Raw genomic sequence first — 19060 nt, forward strand, 5'->3', positions numbered from 1 at the left:
ATTCCTTGGCTTGTGATCTTCTTCCTCCATCTTCAAAGACAACAAAGGAGGGTTGTCTTGCACTCATGATTCAACTCTCTTTTTCCTTTTTTCCCCATTACTTCAGACTCCTCTTTCTCTTCTCTTTTAAGGGCCTTGTGATTAGATTGGATCCACCTGGATAATCTAGGTTGCTCTTCCTGTTTTAAGGTTCATAATCTTAATTCCATCTGCAAAGTCCCTTTGCCATTGTAATGTAACATTTTCACAGGTTCCAAGGTTTAGAATGTGGAAATCTTGGGAGGCCATTATTCTATGTGTCTTACATACTATTGTTCTCCTAAATGTGGTATATATATATGTGATCATGCAAAGCAAGCAGAGTTTAGAAGTCATACACCAACTTTACTCCTGGATTTGATGCTTGCTAGCTGAGTACTATTGGGCAAGTTACTTAGTAAACTTAGAGTCGATGATCTCTGAGATTCCTTATGGCTCTTAAACACTCTATTACACTTTATTTTTATATTATATATCAATGTATAAGACACATCTTTATTTCTTAAAAAGCATGTGCGTTAAATGATGAATGTCTTTTTCTTCAGGATTTTGCAGTAGGTAAAGTATACAATCAAACGCATTAAAACTGGACTCACTGTAGAAGTTTTAGTCTATGGCAAGGTTTCTTAACCTCAGTACTATGCCATTTTGGGCTGGGTGATTCCGTCTTGTGGGGATCTGTACATTTTAGGATGTTCAGCAGCATCCCTGACCTCTACCTACTAGATACCAGTAGGATCCTCTTAATTGTGACAATCAAATTTTTTTCTAGAAATCCCCAGAAGTCCAGAAATTGCCATAAGTTGGCAAAAATCACAACAGATGTATGGTAAGCACCGATCTGTATGGTTGGATAGAAAAATCAAATAATCCACTGAACAAAGGTTGAAAAAAGATGTGATAAATAAGATGTTTTGCTTATGCACAAGTCAAGGAGACAGTGGGGTTAGTGTGAGTGACAGGATTCGCTCACTTAGATTTTGATCAGAGGAAGAAGTGAGCAAGGTAATGCCAATATCAGGAAAGTTTCATGGAAGATATAGAATATCAATGGTCATTTTAGTTAAAGAAGAGAGCACTTTATGAAATAGCAGTAACTTGATGTTCTGGTTGGATCGTGTGGTTTAGCTGATGGTTTTGAGAGATTAGAGGTAGGTAATGGAGAGCTGTGATTTGGGAGGTGAGCTGATAAGAGGAAATGGGAAAGGGTGGTAATCTAGGTTTTCTGATGGACCTCTGGAGCAGAAAGAGGTTTTACTGCCCTACTTTTTACAAAGGAGAGAGTGGTGATCATGGAGCGATGCTGGGCAGAGCACTGAGTGGATATGGGGAGGGAGCTAAAGCTAAGAAATGAAATAGCAGTAATGCATGGTTTTACTAAGAGATGACCAGGGTTTATAGGGAAAGACAGCAGAATGAACAATAGCTTTAATTATAGCTTGCATTTATTAAGATTTTGCTATGTTCAAACCACTCTTCTAAGCACTTTATATGTGTTAACTTATTTTATTCCCACAACAGTGTGTGGGATAGGAGGATTATTATCTTCAGGTTGATGAGGCCAGAGAGAAGTAGAGAGGTTAAGAGTTTTGCCTAAATTCTTAATTTATGTGGCAAAACTAGGATTTGAACCTAGTTATCCAATTATAGGACCTGTGACCAGTGCCTTACTAAAAATTGTTTTTTTTAGACACTTGTGGCACCTAATATGATGCTGACTTATTAGAGGATGTTTATTTTACTATACCTAGCCCATTTCCAAAGTGTGAGGAAGCTACAAGAACTTGATAAAAAAATGTTGCCTTGACATAGGACATATTTGGATGGAGTCCCCTAAAATTAAATTGGAGGTCACTTCAACTAATAATCTTAAACTTTAAAGAAAAATTATAGATCATCCTATTAATGCTTGAATCCTTTCTAAAATGTTAATACATTTAGTATTTTTCGATGTGCTATTTTTCATAAGCCACTTTGTGAAGGTTAGAGGGACGCAAAGTTATCAAGGTGATTAAACCTTGAGCTCTGAAGCTATTGCTCCTGGATCCAAATCCTGGCTCTACTATTTACCTATTTGCTTTGAGACCTTGGTGAAGTTACTTAAATTCTTTGTTCCTCAGTTTTCTCATTTTTAAATGACAATAATCATAGTGTCTCCTTATGATTTGTTACAGCTGTTACATAAAACAATGAGTGAAAAAGCTTAGTGCAGTGCATAGTGTATCATAAACTTGATATGAGTTACTTCTTAATATTCTACATGTCTGGTATCTCCTCGGTCAGAACATATATTATGCCCAACTTGTGATAAATCATGAAAAGTCTTAAACGTGATATTGAAAGCATATCATATACAGTGTTGGTACATATGAATTATAAATAAAACTTAATAATAATGGTGATGGGACTTCTAAGTCTTCACATTTTATTTTAAAATATCTGTCCATTGTAGGCTTTGTTTCCTTGATACTGTTCTGATAGGTTTGTTTGACTCTTTTGTGGGTATTCTGAAGGATGTAACATTTTGGTCTCATTTTGTACACACTCTTTTAAGAATCAGAATCTACTGAGGAACTCCCTAAGAAGCTTGCTTTTCCATTTTGAATCTCTTCTTACTCTCTGTCTCAAAGGTTAATCCACCATAGTTTGTATCAGAACTTTGTATGTGAGGTCCTTTTAACTCTTTTGAGCTGTTTTCCTGTATAGACATCATAGGATCATACTTCCATTTTTTTTCTCAGTTTCTCGAAATGCAGTTGAAGTACATTCACTGAAATGCCAAGGAGAAAAGTTGAGAGATGCTTTAGAGCTGCACTGTCCAGTAGACAGTGATTAGCAACACGTGACTGTTGAGCCTTGAAACAGGACTAGTCCAAATTCAGATGTGCTCTAAGTGCCAAAGACACATGGCATTTCAAAGACTTAGTATGAAAAAAAAGTGATATTATCATCTCATTAATAATTTCATATTGATTATGTGTGAAATGATGCTTTTGATATGTTGTGTTAGATAAAATATATTAAATTAATTTTACATGTTTCTTTTTACTTTTTTAATGTGGCTTACATTGTATTTTTATCAGTGTTGCTTAAGTATGAATCACAAGACTCATACTTGAGCCTATTTAGGGCTCTGAGTTACCCTGCAATAAAAGAAGATGTTTAACTTAGAAAAGGAATTATTTAACAAAATGGTTTGATCACAGGACATCTATTCAATTCTAGGGATTTAGGGTACTAAGGATTAATTTTTGGAAAATTCTGGTCTTAAAAAAACTGACTAGGCCTAGAATTCCTCTTGCTAGCCCTAATTAAATTGAACATTATGTGATATTTTTTCTTTTAGAACTCAAAATCCACCTCATGATCTGATTTTTGTTGGTTAGTAACAATTAGATTGAGAGTGATATTTTTGCTTCATATTTTCCTACCTTTTGAGAGATTAAATTCCATGGAGTGCAAATCATGTACTTATTATGGAATCTGTTTCAGTTAATTGAATCTTCCAGTTCATATTCAGGAAGCTACACTCTTTCACAAGGACTTAAGCATTACTTCATCTCTACTACCTTTTCCTGAGGGCAAGCCTCCCTCCTCTCTGCTCAGACTACCGCAATATCCTACTAATTGGCCTCGTGCTGCCACTTTTGCTTCTGTCCAATTCATAGCCCATATTCTAGAGTAATCTTTTAAAATTAAAAAAAAAGTCAGATTGTTTTTCTGCTTAAAATTTTTCAATGTTTTCCATTGCATTTAGGGGAAAAAAATCTAAAATGTTTATTGTGGCCTACATTATCATCAGACTGTTCTTCTTTCTTAGATGATCCCACAACCCAGGCTGGTTTTCTCAGTCACTTTAAATTCTGTCCATTTCCAGGGCTTCTATTCACTCTGCTTTGAAAGGTCTTTACCAAACTGTCCTGAAGTTTCCAGGCCTTCCCTTTTTATCAGATTGGCAAATTTCCAGACAAATATATTCTTCCTCCTCTTGGTGAGACACACTTCATCCTTGGCCAAGGGTTCTTCAGTGTGTAATCTTAAGCCACAGTCTAGGAAACTACATCCTATCTCACCACCATCTCAGTAAACAGCCCTTCACTTCTGTCTTCATTTTTCTTCCAAAGTCTCATCCCAGCTCTTTTTCTAGTTTCTTGCCTAAGACGTCATAAATGTTAGTTACTTTTTAGGACTCTTGAAGAAATAGTATCAGCCCTTACATAAACCAGTAAGTGTGAGTAGTGGTCGGACTTCTGTCATGTTAGACTTTTGTCCATTTTAAAGTGGGCTGGCGAGGAGAATCAAGCTCTTTTCTCTCAAGCCTGAAAATACAGAAGACATAGGTCTGTGTGCAGAATCATCCAGGAAAAATGCCAGCAGCTATGTACAACAAAGAAATTCTACCCATCACAAACGGGGTATTTCTCTGATCTTTCACCTTAGGTTTGCAGCATTTCTAAAGAGGTATTATAAAACTGTAGTGCTCACTGCATGGACAACTTGGAGATGATGCCAAGAGAATGTTTGTCTCTTTGAGGATGTCATGTGAAAATTAATTGATCAATATTAGCTTTGGCCACTAGGGAGACAGTTGTATTATAAGCATTAAAGGAATTTTTCAAAGGAGATAAGGAAAACCATTCTAAAAGTATATCCCCCCCAAAAATACTAGGAAACTGACCTGTTAAGATATCTATTTTATGCAATGTGCCCTATCAGTTTTGTTAGGAAATGTACACTTTATTTTTTTTTAATATATCGATTTCCAAATCATCTCTGGTGGCGGGGGGCGGGAGTGTTTAAAATGATAAATGGAGTTCAGTGACTAATTCCAGACTACTTTATTTTGGAAATAGTGTTAGATTGGATCTGTATCAGGATGTTTTTTGCATGCTTGGCTTCATAATCTCTCTCCCTCCCTGTATATTGTTTGGAATCTGCACTAAAGATAAGAAGAGTGCGAATCTGACTCATTGGCAATCAATCCAAAGAACTTTACATAGAAAACGCCCTTCAAGCAGGTACAGGCAGCATAAACAAAACTTTGGAAACAGTGGAAGCAAAGGTAGAAAAAATATGGTTGAAATGGCTAGGACACTTACTACTTACTGTTTAAAAACTATCTTTTTTTCATTTCCAATATGAAATTTTGGCAGATTTTGATATTTTTTGGATATTTATTTCTGTTTGATAAATATCCAGGTAATTGGATAGTAGTTTGTACTTATCTTTAAAATGATTCAGTTTTTCAATTAGAGCATAAACTTTAAAAAAAACAGTCTGGTCAACCAAAAGGTTTCAGTAGGTAAGGAATATCCCAGAAATAGATACATGAATTGCTGTATCACTTTTGATAATTAAGCTTAGAAACTAGGTATTTTTAAAGATATACATGCCTAACACCTACATAGAGCTAGAGATAATCTAAAGGATCTGATGCTTTCTGACAATTTGGTTATTTTGAAACCTGGCCCTTAGACTATTGATTTTCCTTTTTTCTTTGAAGGTTTAGGAGAATAACTATTTTAAACCTCTGTTTTTCAATATCAGAACCGGAAAAACCTGAGAAACTTAAAGCCTTCAATATTTCTGCACATTCCTTTTCTCTGCTCTGGAGCCTACCCTCTGGCCATGTGGACGGGTTTCACGTGGATCTTGTTCCTGACAGTGGCTTTGTTACTATCAAAGATCTTGGAGGTGGAGAATATCAGGTATAGTTTTCATTATCGTACTTGCCAAACTAACTTGTATTTATATTTGGTCCAAATAGGAAAGTTCTTTATGAAACTCATCCACCATGAAAACTTACTCCTTTGAGACTTTTTAAAAGCATAAGATGAAGACAAAAACACGGATGCCGAATTGATGAGTTTAAGTTTCAGCATTGGTGGACTGTTACCTTAGTAACGTCTGTGTCTCTTTTTTTAAGTCTACCCTGAACCTACAGCCATCGATCCGAGGGTTCATGAATAGTTTAACAATGAAAGGGCAGAGCTATTGAGTAATCCACGCTCATTAATTGTGCACTTGCCAGGGGGATCTGTCTTTAAATCATTAATGCAGGCAACATTTCTCTCTAGAGCCATCAATGTGATTCCACTGCCTGAAAAATGTAATAATGATGGATTTTCTTATGATTTTTCTTTTACTTTTTATTGGAACTTCAGAGACACAGGTATTTTGTACACACCCTTAAATACCAGGGCTAAGCAATGGACTGTAATTTTCTTAACACTCTTAAATAGTTGTTACTTGTGACAATGAACTAGGATAGATAGAAATACTGATTTAGTCTTTGATAATGCAGTATGTTTTGTTAAGTTTTTGTTATCTGTTATTTGGTAAATAGTTATGTGATATAACAAATTTATATTTTACAGTGATAGGAAACATATTGTGATATCTTAAATAGTGCAGAGTTATGTAGTGAAATGTTACTTTATTTTATTGATTGTGATAGATTTATGGTTTCAACTTTCTTGCTTTTCAGAATTTTAACACAATCACTTGCTTTTGGTGTTCCAGGGTGATGTTTCTAATGCTGTTCCTGGTACGCGGTATGATGTAACCATCTCTTCCATTTCTGCTACAACATACAGCTTACCTGTTAGTAGAACAGTGACAACGAATGTGACAAGTAAGTATATGTTTTCCTTTTTTTTTTTTACAAAGTATTTGGAACCATTATAAATCTATTGGATGGAAATATTTACATTGGCGATATGTGCATTGTATGCATGAGAACAGTTTAGTAATTAAAGCAAAATGGAAACTTAAGAAAGTGATCTGTTTAGAACCTGCGTTCTACTGGTTATCTTCCATTACTTTCAAAGAGCAAAGATAATCTTTCTATACTTGTTTGTGAAATGGATCAGAAACACTGTTAATGGTAACATTTAAATAATACAAAGCCATGAAAATAAACTCACTATAGTTGCTCTGAAAGAGTTATTCAGTTTGTAAGACTGGTTCCTGTTTTCTTAGTGTTTGTGTATAAGCCTTGCATCAAGTAAGTTTTTTAAAAAAATGATTTGGCATTAAAAGTATATTTGGCATGTAGTATTTAGTAGCATTCCGTTTTTTACATTCTTATAAGAGACTATTTTTGGTATTTCCCAAAGCATTTAATCTTTTTTTTTTCTTGTGGTAGCAAAGCTCTAGGGAGGATAAACTTACACTTAGAAGACCGTTAGTCTTTGGGAACTTCAGAAGTCTACAATTTGTAGATATTTTTCTTACATATGATTGTGAAAATACAATAGTTGTTTGATTTTATAACAACATGAATTTTTTCAAAAAAAAAAATAGAACCAGGGCCTCCAGTCTTCCTAGCAGGGGAAAGAGTCGGATCTGCTGGGATTCTTCTGTCTTGGAATACACCACCTAATCCGAATGGAAGGATTATATCTTACATTGTAAAATATAAGGAAGTTTGTCCATGGATGCAAGCAGCGTATACACAAGTTAGAGCAAAGCCAGACAGTCTGGAAGTTCTTCTTACTAATCTTAATCCTGGAACAACATATGAAATCAAGGTAATTCTTTTGTAAATAGTTAGTATTAAAATATTCATTCATTTTAAAAGTGAAGGAGCTTTATCCCACCAGGTCAAGCCTTTGCAGCAAGTGACTGAAGAATGATCATCTGAGTCTTGGCCTCATTGCCTATCTGGGCTTTTAAAACTTGAACAAATTTTATAATCTCTTTTCATGTTTATGTGTATTTATATGATTTATTTTTCTTATTGATATTGAACCTACTGACAGTCAGATCTTTATCATTTATCTTCTGGACAAATCAAAGTTTTATTATTTCAGATTCTGTTTAATTAGAGAGTATAAAGCTTGAATGTAATTCTTTTGGTCTATTCTAGGTTGCTGCTGAAAACAGTGCTGGCATTGGAGTGTTTAGTGACCCATTTCTCTTCCAAACTGCAGAAAGTGGTAATTTTCCTAAATCATTTATTCTGAATTAACTTCATTATGAGTTTTTGTCATTGAAAATAAATAGGGATATAAACAAAATCCGGCACTAAAATGCATAAAATTTTCAACAGCATGGCCATTCAATTACTTTTAGAGTCTTCTTGGATAGTAAATTCACTCATTAAAATGTATATTGTTCTTTCTGATTATAAAAACACTAAGTGTTATCTTAGAAAACTTTGAAAAAAGCAGAAATAAAAAAAACCCTAAATAAAAGTTATCCATGGCCCTGTTATATAAAAAATGCTGTTACCCTTTTGGTCCATTTCTGGCTGATCTTTTTTTTCCTATGAATATATGTCTTTGTGACTATATATTAGTAAAAGTAGGCTTGTGCCATTTATGCAAGTTTATAGCCTGCCTTTTCCTCTTAACATCAAATCATAAGTATTATTATGACATTAGACTTTTGGAAATACAGATTATAATGGTTATCATATTATTCCATAACATGCAATCATTACCAAACCAACTTAAGCTACCTCCATTCTCCCAATGGCTGAGAGGAAAAATGTGATATCATCCTGATTCGTCTCTCTCATAGTACACTCTAATCTATCAACAAACCCTGCCAACATTATATCAAAATATATCCTGAATCTCACCCCTATTGTTAATCACCCTATGTAATCCATTATCATTTCTCCCCTGAACAATCGAAAGTCTCCTCACTGGTTTTCCTGTTTCCAGCTTACCTGCCTATAGTTTACTCTACCGACAATAGCCACATAATCTTTTGAAACAGAAGCTAGACTATGTTACTTCTCTCCTCCTAAGATGGCTCCTGTCTTATTCAGAGCAAGAACCTAAGTCCTTCCCATGAGCTACAGTGCTCTGTATGCCCTTTCCCCTCTCTGACTTCATCTCTTACCTTTCTTCTCTCCCTCTGTCTACTCCAGCCATACTGATCTTCCATCTTAGGGTCTTTTCTCTTGCTATTCCTTCTGCCTGGAATACTCTTTCACTAAATATCTGTAGAACTCTTTCCCCAGTTGATCCAGATCTCACTTTACCTTTCCTGACTACACCTTCTAAAATAGCCCCTAATTCCTTCTGTCCATCTTTATTTCCAACAGATTTATTTTTCTCCATTGGACAAGCCTGACATGTAACACATTTACTTGCCTACTTTTTATTGTATGTATTAGCCTAGTAGAACATAAGCTTTGTGATAAGAATAAGTTGTTATGGAATGGAGGTAATTTTATTTATTTAGTAATTCAGCTGTTTATAATAGCAAACAGTCGGAACCAATAAATAGAAAAATGGCACAAAGAATGGCATCTCCAATCAATAGCAAATATTTTCTGTGGAGCTTATATTCTAGTGGGCTAAGATAAATAAATGAGTTACTAAGTAATATACTAGATTGGTGAGAAGTGCTATAAAAACAATTTCTGTAATTTTGTGCAACTATAAATGTTCTGTATAAAGATACAGATAAAGATAAAAATATCCAGTGGTTCACTGCCAAAGGGATACATTGAAATGGGCCCTGTATATCTAGAGGGGATTATGCAATTATAGTGTTAAACATGTGCCGAGCTTTATGGCCCAGTTTTTATTTGAGACCCCATCAAGAGAAGCATGTGAATACATGCTCTATGCCATAGAAAGAATTAAGATAAAATTCTAGAGTTTATTTAATATTAGAAATTAATGACTCATGAGGTCTTTTTCCTATTGATATTGACCCTACTGACATTCAGATTATTAGCACAACTAAAAATTGAGAAAATTATTATTTTAAATTAAATGTTCACTAGGATATAAAAGAAAAATTTATTACTTATGTTTTTAGCTTCAGGGAAAATAACTGGAATAATTTTTTAATGACTTACCAAATAGTTTGTTCTTTTTTTAAAACTCTCATCTTGATACAGCTTCTGATAAAGCCTGGTACATGCAGATTATGATTTCAACTTGACAGTATTTTGAACTTTATATATTTTATACTCTACTAACTGACATAATTTCTGGAGTTATTTGCTCTCTTGGCAAATTATGATTGGGACAGACTAACACTCTAGGATGGCGTGAAAATAATACCGGAACAGAAGTTTCACTCTGTTTCTGACTTGCTGTGTTTTCTTGGGGAAATTACATAATCACATAATCAGTCTTGCCTTATCTTTTTTTTTAAAAAAAATGTTAAGTGGTAAAAATATAAACCTAAATTTAGTTAGATCAGTTATGTCCAAGTTTTCCCCCAAGGACTCCTTTTTATTATTTATGCTACACAGAACTAAATTTAAGGAAAATTTCTGTGGAATAAATAAATTGCATTTATTATTATTAAACCAGAAATAATTTCTTTCTCCATGAATAAAAATACTCCTAAAGTATAAAGTTAACCCATTATACCATACTGAGCTGATATCACATCCACAAGCACAAAAATCTCAACTTTCTTACTTCTCACACAACATTGTTTCAGACAAATGTAGAATTTTAGCTTTAAAATATTAGAAATATCTCTTGTACCTTCATTTTTAACTTGATGGATCCTTAGAAATGTAGAAGATTCTTTTAGAAGTCTCTGTATTTGATTTAGAAAGGTTTTTTTTTTCCTGGCTCAAGAATATGTATGTTTTGTATAGTATACACTTCGAAAAGTTTTAATTAGTTTCACATACTTATATATTTACGCAAGTCACTTGTTTACCTATGCCCTCAAAGTGTGTGGAAGACTTATCTGAAAGGTGAAGTGATTTATAAACAGAATTTTTTGGTGCTTTAGTGTCAGATCTTTACTTGGACCAAGATGGATAAATTCACTATAAAAATCAAAAGATGATGGGATTTCGGTACCTAAAAATCCAGAAGTAGAAACTAGAATATTTAAAGTAGGGGAAGACCTGTCAGCTACAGAAAAGAGCCAGAATTAGTCTTCAGACACCACGAAGTCACAAAAGGAAAACATAAAGATTTTACTGAGGCAAAAATAGTGTAATTTTAAGTTAATAAAAATAACCTCTTTTTCACTAAATGTTGTTTAACAGATTTAATTAATTTTTATCTAAGATATTTTGTGTACTTTAAAAGATATTTTGAAATCATGTTTTGGAATGTAATAAAGGTTTTGTTACCTTGTAAATTTAAATTTCTCTACACTTGGGCAGTTCCTCATGATTGTTGTTAAGGCCGATTTGGAAATGTGCCAGCTTGTATGCAGTCTGTTACTGATATATATTTCAGGCATTCTTATAAAATTTGCATACTTTAGATAAATAAGAAATTTAAAACAATGATTAAGATTAATGATAAAAGGTTTGATTCTTATAATTCCATAGCATCACGTATTTAACAAACTTTTTGCTTTATTATATTTATCCACTCAAAAGAAATTTTGGTGCTAAATCTTTAGTATCAGAGAGTTTTCATATTGTCATTGTCCTTCTTAAGCTTTAATTCCATTGATCAGTTTCTCTTGAAGAAAAAAATTTCTATCCATTATGACATCCATTATTAATGATTAATCATCTTCCCAAATTGTTGTATTTTACTTTTTTCCATTAAAATGCAGCTGTTGTTAAGTTTCTTAATTTCTGTTTAACTCATATCATTCACATACAGCTCTCTTACCCATTCACATACAGCTCTCCTGCCCAGGACCTAACTTTCTTATATACTTTATATGGCTTTCATTTACAAATCACATTTTGGTATTCTTCTCTACAATGTATACCTAAACTCTGGTTATTTGATTTCTCAATACTAGGCACTTCTACTATCATTTATATTGTTTTACCCCAAACATCTTGTTTTGTTTTTATTTCTTTCAGTAGTGACTTGTCATGGTTGTTCTATATTCTAAAGGACCTTGATTATTTACTCTACTTGGTCAATTTTGCATAATTAACCTTGAATTAATAAGTATCATTTTTCTTCACTCTGGCCTCATGTTTATCTCATTCCAACTAAGATAGTATATAGCTTATTATTATGCAGATTATTAATAATTAATAAAGTATCATGAATTCTGATGAAAGTTGATTTTGAGGGTATATGAAAGTCAAAATATAATAACCACAATCATTTGGGTGGTATCCATTTTATATTAGACACTAAATATTTACATACATTCTAGAAATGTGCTTTTTGGTGCAAATGGTTGTATAATTGTTTGAATTTGCCACTTCTTCATTATCTAAGGAATTTATGTAATTCCAAAGTATTTCAGAAAGTAAGATATTCATTATTCAAATTTCTATAACCACAAACAACTACTGACTGAATATTTTTTCAGACTTATTTGAAATAGTTTATTGATGGATGTATTGGCCAAATAATCCTGAAGTAAATCTTATGTGCCTCTTAAACACAACTCTATGGGTCCAATTTCCAGTTCTTTATTTTTGGCAAAAGTCAATTCAAAAAGTATACCCAAGTATATATTTCAAAAAGTATTACCCAAGTAGATTTTATACAATGTATTATACATTTAATTTCATATAACATGGGAAATGTAACATCCCAAAGTTATATAAATGCCATTCTAAGTTTTATAACAATGTTTTTCCTCTCCTTCAATCCCTCTCACTTCGCCAGCTCCAGGAAAAGTGGTGAATCTCACAGTCGAAGCCTTTAACTATTCAGCAGTAAGCCTGATTTGGTATTTACCTCGGCAACCAAATGGCAAAATTACCAGCTTCAAGATTAGTGTCAAACATGCCAGAAGTGGGATAGTAGTGGAAGATGTTTCAATCAGAGTAGAGGACATTTTGACCGGGAGATTGCCAGAATGTATTGTAAGTATCATGAAACATCTTCTATGTCTCAAAAATTTTAGGTAAATTACATCTTGAAGTTTTGGTAAAATTTCCATTTTACCAAAATGATTCTTAGCTATTTGATTACTTATAGTATCATATGATATACAATTGGCTGTAGTCAAGGCAGAGTAAGAGACAGGTTTGAGAATTCAGCAGTGAGATGTCAGATCACTTAGGGAGCTCTGGAAAGACTACATGATAGGCATGGCATTTGTGATAGGCCTTGGAGTAACGATAGGTGGAGATTATGTGGAGGTAGAGGATACTTTATAAGCCCTGAAGTAGGAAATCGTAGGATATCACTGGAAAAAAGATAATACTTCCGTGTGACAGGAGGGGAGGGGAGGGGAATAGTTAAGGTTAAGTTTGTGGAAGTAGATTGTTTTTGTTGTGTATATCTTTAGTGAAGAGTTTGTTACTACTCTAGTCATAGATGGGAAATCCCTGGAAGTACTGTAATAATGCTTTTTTTTTTTTAGATTTCTTTTTTTATTTTTATTTTTATTTTTATTTTTTTTAACATCTTTATTGAAGTATAATTGCTTTACAATGGTGTGTTAGTTTCTGCTTTATAACAAAGTGAATCAGTTATACATATACATATGTTCCCATATCTCTTCCCTCTTGCATCTCCCTCCCTCCCACCCTCCCCATCCCACCCCTCTAGGTGGTCACAAAGCACCGAGCTGATCTCCTGTGCTATGCGGCTGCTTCCCACTAGCTATCTATTTTACATTTGGTAGTGTATATATGTCCATGACACTCTCTCACCCTGTCACATCTCACCCCTCCCCCTCCCCATATCCTCAAGTCCATTCTTTAGTAGGTCTGTGTCTTTATTCCCATCTTGCCACTAGGTTCTTCATGACCTTTTTTTTTTTTTTTCCTTAGATTCCATATATATGTGTTAGCATACTGTATTTGTTTTTCTCTTTCTGACTTACTTCACTCTGTATGACAGACTCTAACTCCATCCACCTCATTACAAATACCTCCATTTCATTTCTTTTTATGGCTGAGTAATATTCCATTGTATATATGTGCCACATCTTCTTTATCCATTCATCCGATGATGGACACTTAGGTTGCTTCCATGTCCTGGCTATTGTAAATAGAGCTGCAGTGAACATTTTGGTACATGACTCTTTTTGAATTATGGTTTTCTCAGGGTATATGCCCAGTAGTGGGATTGCTGGGTCGTATGGTAGTTCTATTTTTAGTTTTTTCAGGAACCTCCATACTGTTCTCCATAGTGGCTGTATCAATTTACATTCCCACCAACAGTGCAAGAGGGTTCCCTTTCCTCCACACCCTCTCCAGCATTTATTGTTTCTAGATTTTTTGATGATGGTCATTCTGACCGGTGTGAGATGATACCTCATTGTAGTTTTGATTTGCATTTCTCTAATGATTAAGGATGTTGAGCATTCTTTCATGTGTCTGTTGGCCATCTGTATATCTTCTTTGGAGAAATGTCTATTTAGGTCTTCTGCCCATTTTTGGATTGGGTTGTTTGTTTTTTTGTTATTGAGCTGCATGAGCTGCTTGTAAATCTTGGAGATTAATCCTTTGTCAGTTGCTTCATTTGCAAATATTTTCTCCCATTCTGAGGGTTGTCTTTTGGTCTTGCTTATGGTTTCCTTTGCTGTGCAAAAGCTTTTAAGTTTCATTAGGTCCCATTTGTTTATTTGTGTTTTTATTTCCATTTCTCTAGGAGCTGGGTCAAAAAGGATCTTACTGCGATTTATGGCATAGGGTGTTCGGCCTATGTTTTCCTCTAAGAGTTTGATAGTGTCTGGCTTTACACTTAGGTCTTTAATCCATTTTGAGTTTATTTTTGTGTATGGTGTCAGGGAGTGTTCTAATTTCATACTTTTACATGTACCTCTCCAATTTTCCCAGCACCACTTATTGAAGAGGCTGTCTTTTCTCCACTGTATATGCTTGCCTCCTTTATCAAAGATAAGGTGACCATATGTGCGTGGGTTTATCTCTGGGCTTTCTATCCTGTTCCATTGATCTATATTTCTGTTTTTGTGCCAGTACCAAACTGTCTTGATTACTGTAGCTTTGTAATATAGTCTGAAGTCAGGGAGCCTGATTCCTCCAACTCCATTTTTCGTTCTCAAGATTGCTTTGGCTATTTGGGGTCTTTTGTGTCTCCATACAAATTGTGAAATTTTTTGTTCTAGTTCTGTGAAAAATGCCAGTGGTAGTTTGATAGGGATTGCATTGAATCTGTAGATTGCTTTGGGTAGTCGAGTCATTTTCACAATGTTGATTCTTCCAATCCAAGAACATGGTATATCTCTCCATCTATTTGTATCATCTTTAATTTCCTTCATCAGTGTCCTATAATTTTCTGCATACAGGTCTTTTGTCTCCTTAGGTAGGTTTATTCCTAGATATTTTATTCTTTTAGTTGCAATGGTAAACGGGAGTGTTTTCTTTTTTTTTTTAATTTTATTTATTTATTTATTTATGGCTGTGTTGGGTCTTCGTTTCTGTACGAGGACTTTCTCTAGTTGTGGCGAGCGGGGGCCACTCCTCATCACGGTGCGCGGGCCTCTCACTATCGCGGCCTCTCTTGTTGAGGAGCACAGGCTCCAGATGCACAGGCTCAGTAGTTGTGGCTCACGGGCCCAGTTGCTCCGCGGCATGTGGAATCTTCCCAGACCAGGGCTCGAACCTGTGTCCCCTGCATTGGCAGGCAGATTCTCGACCACTGTGCCACCAGGGAAGCCCGGGAGTGTTTTCTTAATTTCACTTTCAGATTTTTCATCATTAGTATATAGGAATGCAAGAGATTTCTGTGCATTAATTTTGTATCCTGCTACTTTACCAAATTCATTGATTAGCTCTAGTAGTTTTCTGGTGGCAGTTTTAGGATTCTTTATGTATAGTATCATGTCATCTGCAAACAGTGACAGCTTTACTTCTTCTTTTCCGATTTGGATTCCTTTTATTTCTTTGTCTTCTCTGATTGCTGTGGCTAACACTTCCAAAACTATGTTGAATAATAGTGGTGAGAGTGGGCAACCTTGTCTTGTTCCTGATCTTAGTGGAAATGGTTTCAGTTTTTCACCATTGAGGACAATGTTGGCTGTGGGTTTGTCATATATGGCCTTTATTATGTTGAGAAAAGTTCCCTCTATGCCTACTTTCTGCAGGGCTTTTATCATAAATGGGTGTTAAATTTTGTCGAAAGCTTTCTCTGCATCTATTGAGATGATCATATGGTTTTTCTCCTTCAATTTGTTAATATGATGTATCACGTTGATTGATTTGTGTATATTGAAGAATCCTTGCATTCCTGGAATAAACCCCACTTGATCATGGTGTATAATCCTTTTAATGTGCTGTTGGATTCTGTTTGCTAGTATTTTGTTGAGGATTTTTGCATCTATGTTCATCAGTGATATTGGCCTGTAGTTTTCTTTCTTTGTGACATCTTTGTCTGGTTTTGGTATCAGGGTGATGGTGGCCTCGTAGAATGAGTTTGGGAGTGTTCCTCCCTCTGCAATATTTTGGAAGAGTTTGAGAAGGATAGGTGTTAGCTCTTCTCTAAGTGTTTGATAGAATTCGCCAGTGAAGCCATCTGGTCCTGGGCTTTTGCTTGTTGGAAGATTTTTAATCACAGTTTCAATTTCAGTGCTTGTGATTGGTCTGTTCATATTTTCTATTTCTTCCTGGTTCAGTCTCGGTAGGTTGTGCATTTCTAAGAATCTGTCCATTTCTTCCAAGTTGTCCATTTTATTGGCATAGAGTTGCTTGTAGTAATCTCTCATGATCGTTTGTATTTCTGCAGTGTCAGTGGTTACTTCTCCTTTTTCATTTCTAATTCTATTGATTTGAGTCTTCTCCCTTTTTCTCTTGATGAGTCTGGCTAATGGTTTATCAATTTTGTTTATCTTCTCGAAGAACCAGCTTTTAGTTTCATTGATTTTTGCTATTGTTTCCTTCATTTCTTTTTCATTTATTTCTAATCTGATCTTTATGATTTCTTTCCTTCTGCTAGCTTTGGGGTTTTTTGCTCTTCTTTCTCTAATTGCTTTAGGTACAATGTTAGGTTGTTTATTCGAGATGTTTCCTGTTTCTTGAGGTAGGCTTGTATTGCTATAAACTTCCCTCTTAGAACAGCTTTTGCTGCATCCCATAGGTTTTGGGTTGTCGTGTCTCCATTGTCATTTGTTTCTAAGTATTTTTTGATTTCCCCTTTGATTTCTTCAGTGATCACTTCGTTATTAAGTAGTGTATTGTGTAGCCTCCATGTGTTTGTATTTTTTACATGTCTTTTCCTGTAATTGATATCTAGTCTCATAGCGTTGTGGTCGGAAAAGATACTTGATACGATTTCAATTTTCTTAAATTTACCAAGGCTTGATTTGTGACCCAAGATATGATCTATCCTGGAGAATGTTCCATGAGCACTTGAGAAAAATGTGTATTCTGTTGTTTTTGGGTGGAATGTCCTATAAATATCAATTAAATCCATCTTGTTTAATGTATCATTTAAAGCTTGTGTTTCCTTATTTATTTTCATTTTGGATGATCTGTCCATTGGTGAAAGTGGGGTGTTAAAGTCCCCTACCATGAGTGTGTTACTGTCGGCTTCCCCTTTTATGGCTGTTAGTATTTGCCTTATGTATTGAGGTGCTCCTATGTTGGGTGCATAAATATTTACAATTGTTATACCTTCCTCTTGGATCGATCCCTTGATCACTATATAGTATCCTTCTCTGTCTCTTGTAATAGTCTTTATTTTAAAGTCTATTTTGTCTGATATGAGAATTGCTACTCCAGCTTTCTTTTGATTTCCATTTGCATGGAATATCTTTTTCCATCCCCTCACTTTCAGTCTGTATGTGTCTCTAGGTCTGAAGTGGGTCTCTTGTAGACAGCATATATATGGGTCTTGTTTTTGTATCCATTCAGCCAGTCTGTGTCTTTTGGTGGGAGCATTTAATCCATTTACATTTAAGGTAATTATTGATATGTATGTTCCTATTCCCATTTTCTTAAATATTTTCTGTTTGTTATTGTAGGTGTTTTCCTTCTCTTGTGTTTCTTGCCTAGAGAAGTTCCTTTAGCATTTGTTGTGAAGCTGGTTTGGTGGTGCTGAACTCTCTCAGCTTTTGCTTGTCTGTAAAGTTTTTAATTTCTCCATCAAATCTGAATTAGATCCTTGCTGGGTAGAGTAACCTTGGTTGTAGGTTTTTCTCCTTCATGACTTTAAGTATATCCTGCCACTCCCTTCTGGCTTGCAGAGTTTCTGCTGAAAGATCAGCTGTTAACCTTATGGGGATTCCCTTGTGTGTTATTTGTTGTTTTTCCCTTGCTGCTTTTAATATGTTTTCTTTATATTTAATTTTTGATAGTTTGATTAATATGTGTCTTGACGTGTTTCTCCTTGGATTTATCCTGTATGGGACTCTCTGTGCTTCCAGGACTTGATTAACTATTTCCTTTCCCATATTAGGGAAGTTTTCAACTATCATCTCTTCAAATATTTTCTCAGTCCCTTTCTTTTTCTCTTCTTCTTCTGGGACCCCTATAATTCGAATGTTGGTGCGTTTAATGTTGTCCCAGAGGTCTCTGAGACTGTCCTCAGTTCTTTTCATTCTTTTTTCTTTATTCTGCTCTGCAGTAGTTATTTCCACTATTTTATCTTCCAGGTCACTTATCCGTTCTTCTGCCTCAGTTATTCTGCTATTGATCCCGTCTAGAGTATTTTTAATTTCATTTATTGTGTTTTTCATCGTTGCTTGGTTTCTCTTTAGTTCTTCTACATCCTTGTTAAATGTTTCTTGCATTTTGTCTATTCTATTTCCAAGATTTTGGATCATCTTTACTGTCATTATTCTGAATTCTTTTTCAGGTAGACTGCCTATTTCCTCTTCATTTGTTAGGTCTGGTGTGTTTTGACCCTGCTCCTTCACCTGCTGTGTGTTTTTTTGTCTTCTCATTTTGCTTATCTTACTGTGTTTGGGGTCTCCTTTTCACAGGCTGCAGGTTCGTAGTTCCCGTTGTTTTTGGTATCTGTCCCCAGTGGCTAAGGTTGGTTCAGTGGGTTGTGTAGGCTTCCTGGTGGAGGGGACTAGTGCCTGTGTTCTGGTGGATGAGGTTGGATCTGGTCTTTCTGGTGGGCACGTCCACGTCTGGTGGTGTGTTTTTGGGTGTCTGTGGCCTTATTATGATTTTAGGCAGCCTCTCTGCTAATGGATGCGGCTGTGTTCGTGTCTTGCTAGTTGTTTGGCATAGGGT

At 35.0% G+C, this 19060-nt stretch overlaps 1 protein-coding gene across 1 annotated transcript in view; it reads left to right on the forward strand.

The window, feature by feature from the left end:
• PTPRQ (protein tyrosine phosphatase receptor type Q) overlaps positions 1-19060 on the forward strand; it is a 269344-nt gene that overhangs the window by 58441 nt on the left and 191843 nt on the right. The window contains exons 17-21 of the mRNA XM_036865712.1: positions 5587-5747; positions 6562-6673; positions 7345-7571; positions 7910-7979; positions 12573-12772. Of these exons, the coding sequence (XP_036721607.1) occupies positions 5587-5747; positions 6562-6673; positions 7345-7571; positions 7910-7979; positions 12573-12772 (770 nt within the window). The remainder of the gene's footprint in view (positions 1-5586; positions 5748-6561; positions 6674-7344; positions 7572-7909; positions 7980-12572; positions 12773-19060) is intronic.

This window comes from Balaenoptera musculus, chromosome 10 (assembly GCF_009873245.2).
Source record: "Balaenoptera musculus isolate JJ_BM4_2016_0621 chromosome 10, mBalMus1.pri.v3, whole genome shotgun sequence".
Taxonomy (NCBI): domain Eukaryota; kingdom Metazoa; phylum Chordata; class Mammalia; order Artiodactyla; family Balaenopteridae; genus Balaenoptera; species Balaenoptera musculus.